Below are 6,421 nucleotides of genomic sequence, written 5' to 3'. Positions count from 1 at the left end.
CATTTTACACAAAAAAAAATTAATTTGTTAAAATAATAAAAAGTTGGCTTTCCAAAGTGGACAAAAGTAAACAATAGTGAACCCATGTTAACAGCAAAAGACATATAATTTGTCTTAGCACCCCCACAAGAATGGGAAAAAACAAAATCAAATGGCCCTTTCTTTTTAGCCATTTGGCGCTAGATTTTTGGGTCAAATTTTTTGAAATTTACAAATTATTTCAAATAAGTGTTTATTTATCAAAATTTCACTCATAAAGTTGAATTGTGTTATCATGTCCAAATTACAATAAGCTCCTCACATAGTTTAGGGGTGTAAATATTACGAAAAAATTGAGTTCAAAATGATAATAGAATTGTCGTATAATTTAGGTGTGTAACTGACAATTTCGCTATAGTTACAAAGCATTCTTATGTCTCATCCCAAGCAAGTTGAAACCGACTATATAAATTATCATCGACCAAATCGTTCCATTAATACAAAAGACAAGAGTGTGTAAAAAAGTAACAATACAACACAAACATTCCAACAAGCTCATTGAACAATGAAACCTCTCATATATTCAAGTAAATAAAGACAGTTTTTGCCTTGTGAGAAAAGAATAGAGCAATCATGGATTTAATCTATTATAATATCTGGAATTCACAAGTGACATGTTCGTTCAGTTATTCATGTGATAAATCCATCTAAAAAATACTTACTAAACCACAACTAGCACAAGTTCTATCATACAACTAAGATATCACCGAAAACGTTGAGATTTTGGTTTGAGAGATCCCCCTGTGGTAGAGGATGTAACTTCCATTGCAGCTTCGAAATGATATAATTCGAGAAAAATGTTCCCCCATGTACCGAAAATATCACTGTAGCAGCAGCTGGATCTATAGCCAGATTCAAAGCACTCAAAGGAAAAGCAAAGAAGCTATTCTTCAGTCCAAAATTTCACTAAAGCTGTGACACATGCCTTCAATAAAGCAAGGAATGGATTTGTTTCACGTTCACCGGATTTTGTTGAAGTGCCTTTCCATGTTTCACTGGAGAAATTAGCAATCAAAAAATAAATTAGTGGGATTCGTGTTGCAGGAATGATGAACTTGTTGACACTCGAACTAGGGAAAAAAGAGACGAGGAAGTGTATTTAGCTTCATCGACGAGAAGTTATCAGTTACTCACAGATGAATTCTGTCTAGTGGAGGATTGACTCCTTTCTGATGGCTGCTACCATGTTGAATGCTGGCTTTGCCTTTATCTTCAACCAACTCATCCGCAGCTGGTTTCTTAGAAGTACCGCTGGCGCTACTGCTACCAACAGTCTCATTAGGCATAGGACCATAAGCATTAACTGTCTGCAAAAGTTTTAACATTTTGAATATAGCATGTTAACATCATAAATAGTCAAAAAGGCGGGCAGAGCCCAGATGTAGACGAGGAGTAACAACCCATTTGCATTTACATTAATCGGACCTTTTTTAGTTGCAACAACAAATTATGCTTGTTAGCTAAAGTTAGCTGCAGATACAAAATACAATAACATAAATATATGAACATCTACCATTGCAAATTTGCAATCATGGCATAAAAGAAAAAGTCTAATGCTATGTAGGAGGTTATGCCAACGCTGTAAATTCTATACAAATATCGGAAAAAGACGGACATTCATATGTTCATGAAAGTAAGCTGAGTTGTATATACATGTGTTCAAGAACTAGCTTGCTTCTAGAAAATTTGTTCCGTCACTGAATGGACTTTCTTTATCAAAGTCGAAGTAACCATAAAAGTTGGAGCATCTTAACCTTCTTAACGACAGTATTGACAGTGCTAGATGCCCAAGAAATGTTGACAAAAATAATCACATCCCTCAGCACTAGCGCATGTCAAATGAGATAAATTCGCAAACTCCAGACTGTGATTGACTAGACTATATTTCCCGTACATTTGTCATCTGTACACCCCAATCCAATAATAAGTGCATTAAAGTTTAAGACAAGCACCAGAGGTGATAAACCTTCAATCAAAAGATTAATTGATAAATATGAAAGAAAAAACAAGGAAAACCTATGTGAAAAAAATTGCTAAAGTTTACTGCTTAAAAAGCTTACCTCACTTACAGTTGATGCGGCCTTAACTCCTACATTAGTGGCAATGGCCACTCTTTCTTCTGAGGAACTTAAAATTTCCAATGATGCCTCTCCAGCTTTCGCCTCTGTTTTCTCGTTCAACAATTTACTCGACTTCTCTGTTGTTGGATCAGCTATCATCACATCAACTGGCTCATTTACAGGTTCTGCAGCTTTTTCCAAAGAGGCTATCCTGTCGTGTTCATGTTCAGTTTCTTCCAATGTTTTTGCTACACTAGTTGTTTCATTTAATCCTGAATCCAAATCATCTATTTTCTTAGAAATGGGTCGCAGGGGAAACTTCTCCACCAGTAATTCTGACGTTTTAAGAGGCATTCCAGCTTTTGATGCTTCTAGTTCATTCAATCCACCTTCAACATCTAGATTCTCTCCTACCACCGACTTTGTAAATATTGGTTCTCCGTATGTTTCATCATTTTTAACTGTAGGAAGACTAGCATCAACCCCAGAGAGGAGACTCACATTCACACTTTCAGAGATGATCTCAGTAGAATCTAAAACTTGTGCACTGGTATTTTGATGCTTGAAAGAGAGGGTGTTGACTGAGTCAGATTTACCAGAGATTTCATTTTCTTCGGTTGTCTCAGAGTCACCAGTCATTTGTTCATTGAGCATCTCATGGTCAACTCCATTAATCCCACTAAAATGCAAAACCTCATCCTTGTTTTTTTGATGATCAGATTCAGAATCAATTATGAATGATTCATCAGACTGTTCAATCCTCTCGGAAACGTCACTTGTGCTAGTTTGTAGTCCATCATCTGCAACCATCACCTCATCTATATCAAGCTGTCTATTCATGCCAAAATCAGCTTCTTCACATTTACCCATGTAATGGTTGGGCGCATAACTTGACATAACATGGGTCTCACCAGACAAAGATAAACTTTGCGGTTCAGTTGATATGGATCCTAGTGGATATTCTTCTGCAAAAATGATATTGTTCTGCTCTTCAGGAGATAACTTAGCTGGACCTAGAACTCTATTTTCCTGAATTATCTCGCGAACTAGTTCTCGTACTGTGTAGAAAGAGCCACCAACTTCCTTGTGCGTCAAATTAAGTGATGGGAAATTCCCATCATTTGACTTCTGATATCTGCAACCATTAAAGCCAAGAGCAAATAAGATGTCATTCTGTCGATCTAACTGCTGGTAAGTAAAGATATAGTGCTCCAAAGAAGATTGAAATTTTTACTTCTTTTTTCTTTGAAAATTTTAAGATCATCGAAATAAACTTCTTAGCACCTTTTGAAGATGTTCACATAGGTAGAGATGACCTAAATAGCAACCTATGAGACAATGATCATAAACATTGAAACTATAGTCACATTTAATGTCTTTACTGTGGACCTAGCTTATTTACTCACAAACTCTCTACCTTTCTTCTTTGTGCTCATCACTGATCAGAATATGCAGTGGCAGCAGATAAAACCTGCAGATATCTGTCCCAACAGAGTATGATTATGTATTCGCATCTGAAGATTTATACACACTAGATGAAGGAAAAGAGGAACACTAACTCAATAAGAGGTTTCCGTTTATGAAACTGGTTAATAAACAATCCAATAATTGTAAGTTTTTTCATGTGCTTAGGATTGTTGGAGGATAATGATCTCCTCTTTGCAGGATTCATGTATCTCACGAGTCACAGGGGACATGAGTTACAAGGGAAATTTTACTCGTGTATTTTTCTACACCTCCACCTCCCCATCCACCCCTTGATATTCTCATTCTTCTTCACCGGGAAATGGGTTTAAGAGGTTATTCTACTCATTTGCCCATTTTTTCCCTCCAGCTCTCTCATTGACCCCTATTTGCTACTGCACTGACCACCCCCACCCCTAAAATCCTCTTTTTCCTCCCACCTTTTTAACTTCATTTTTCATTTCAGATTGTTTTATTCTGTCGGTTTTAGTTTATGCAGTATTTGAGTATTTAACCATACAGGAATACTGTGCATGCCTAATTTGCTAATCTTTAACTACAAATTTCTTTTGATAACCATGGTGTCCCAGGCAGCTTGCGCGTATCTCAACTAATCCCACTGGATACCTATCACCTCCCACCAGTAACACATACCAAGTAACTCTGTCCACCAAAGCTAGGGCAGATGAAAAAAAAAATCAAATATTAACTTAATAGCCTATAGAAATATCATTTCAAGAACCTGCTCTTAGAATTTGGCAAATTTCATACACAGATATAGCTGATCCGTTAGCTAGACCGAAGCATCATAAGAATTTAAAAGAAGATTAGGTTCAATAGTCAATACTACTAGAATTGATGATGTCATGATACAAAGTAACACACATAATGTTCTAAACCTAAACAGATCAGTCCAAATCAAACAGACTTGGCAGAAATTATCATAAAAGCTCGGTTCAAGGAAGAAATGAAAAAAGTCACTTACTTCTTTATAAAAGTTTCAACCATAGACTTCCTCTCTTCTTTCGAACGCCTAATCCTAGTCTTCCGGCCACCAGAGTCATTGCAAGTAGCAAGGGCAAATGTTTGCCCGACCCAACCACCCTTAATTGTGTGCATGTTTAGTTTTCAACTACTCATGTAAAGCTGAAATGCTGAACAACAGAAAATGTTAAGATTCAAGATCAAATATTGAAATTCCACTGCTGAATTTACAAACGATGGAAATAAAATGAAAAGAAGAAAAACTAATTCCATCATATTATTACACACAAAGGCCATATAATTGAATTTCTCATTTGTCTTGATTTACCCCTGTCAAACAAGTTGATAGGGGTATGGTTAATCTTCAATATTGAAATGGTAATGAAGCAATCTCTTTCAATACAAGAAAAAATTCTAAGTGAATTAAATTTTTAAAACGGACACAAAATGATGAACAATATACTCCCTCCACCAACTTCTACTTGTCCACTATACTAAAATAAATGTCTACTTTTAATTGTCCAGACTTAGTTCCTACTTTACCCTTATTATTAACTATAGTCATTTCTCAAAACATTGAATTTATTATATTCAACGAGTGATATAGTAAAATTATTATTCTATTTATTGCTCCTTAATGGGTGTGTCAAGTCAATACTGGACAAGTAAAAATGAACGAAGAGTGCATTTCACCACAATGCAACATGAAGAATCAATATTCCCAGGAATTTTCACTTGTGTTGATGCAATCCGAACAGGTTGTCAAGGGTCCTTCAAAAATATCTAAAAACTCGCTAAAATTCGGGGAAATGCACACACTAATCCATGTACCATAGCATATAAACAGTTCAAACATAAAGAACCCTTCAGAAAAAGTTCATACTTTTGTTCCATCTGTAAATCCAGTTTTTTTTTTTTTCATTTCCAACAATTTAAAAAATAATATCAACAAGAACAGTTAAACTCAACAATTTTTAATTGGAAGTGAAAAAATAAATTACTTAAACAACCAAGATTATCATACAATCATTAAGCTAAACCCCCACCAAAAAAGCTTTCTCTTTTCCTACTCTTTTATCTTCGGAATTCTGATACTCATGGAAAAACTAATCAAAATTGAGCAAAAAAAAAACCCATTACCACAATTCCATAAGCAAACGAATTCCAATTACAGCTAAACAATTTTCAGATGTAAAAGACAAAATAAAATATGGAGATTATAGATTGTGTATACCTGGGTAATGGGTGTTTCTGGAAAATAGAGAAAAAAAAAATGAGGGCTTTTGAGAGTGATAAACCCTACACAGTGAACACTGAGGAGTGAGACGCCATTTTTCTATTGGTCCACATACAGGGCGGGCAGGCTCATTATTTTTTTTATTTGAATTTATTTTTATTTTTTGGGCTTTTTTTTAAGAAAAAAAAGTAAAAAAACTATTAGTTGAGGAGGATAAGTTTTACACAAGTATAAAATACTTAATCGATTTATTTTTACTTGTCCAATATATTCAAAATTGTCTTGAGTCGGGGTCTAAGGTTTGTGTACATATTATCCTTTCCAGACCTCATTGTGTGGATTACATTGGATATGTTGTTGTAGTTTTGAAAATCAAGAGATAATTTACTATATTATATTGATTTTACCCTTGTTGCTAAATATTGTAACTTTTACCAATATTTAGATGACTTATAATAAATACGAGTAATATAGTAATATTATCCTTTTATTTATTGTATCTTAAAGGATGTGTCAAGTCAAATATGGATAAGTAAAGATGGACGAAGCAAATATTACTATTAATATTATTGTTATTACAATATGTTTTAAATATATTTTATTTACTGGGTTGATGATAGGTATGAGCTTAAACGAG

The 6,421-nt window shown here is 34.6% G+C and overlaps 1 protein-coding gene across 1 annotated transcript; it reads right to left on the bottom strand.

Annotated features, from left to right (window-relative positions):
- Positions 1 to 671: 671 nt before the first annotated feature.
- Positions 672 to 5,857, bottom strand: LOC125837251 (uncharacterized). Its single transcript, XM_049516413.1, has 5 exons — positions 5,782 to 5,857; positions 4,549 to 4,709; positions 2,100 to 3,234; positions 1,174 to 1,346; positions 672 to 1,034 (listed from the first exon to the last, which is right to left on the bottom strand). Exons 2-5 carry the CDS (start codon positions 4,680 to 4,682, stop codon positions 923 to 925), a joined length of 1,554 nt encoding a protein of 517 aa, XP_049372370.1. The 5' UTR covers positions 4,683 to 4,709; positions 5,782 to 5,857; the 3' UTR covers positions 672 to 922.
- Between the last annotated feature and the right edge of the window lie 564 nt (positions 5,858 to 6,421).

The sequence above is a fragment of the Solanum verrucosum genome, unplaced genomic scaffold (assembly GCF_900185275.1).
Source record: "Solanum verrucosum unplaced genomic scaffold, falcon-dt-bn FXZP01000165.1, whole genome shotgun sequence".
NCBI lineage: Eukaryota > Viridiplantae > Streptophyta > Magnoliopsida > Solanales > Solanaceae > Solanum > Solanum verrucosum.
Note: the sequence above shows the minus strand (reverse complement) of the source record. Positions and strands in the feature narration are given on the sequence as shown.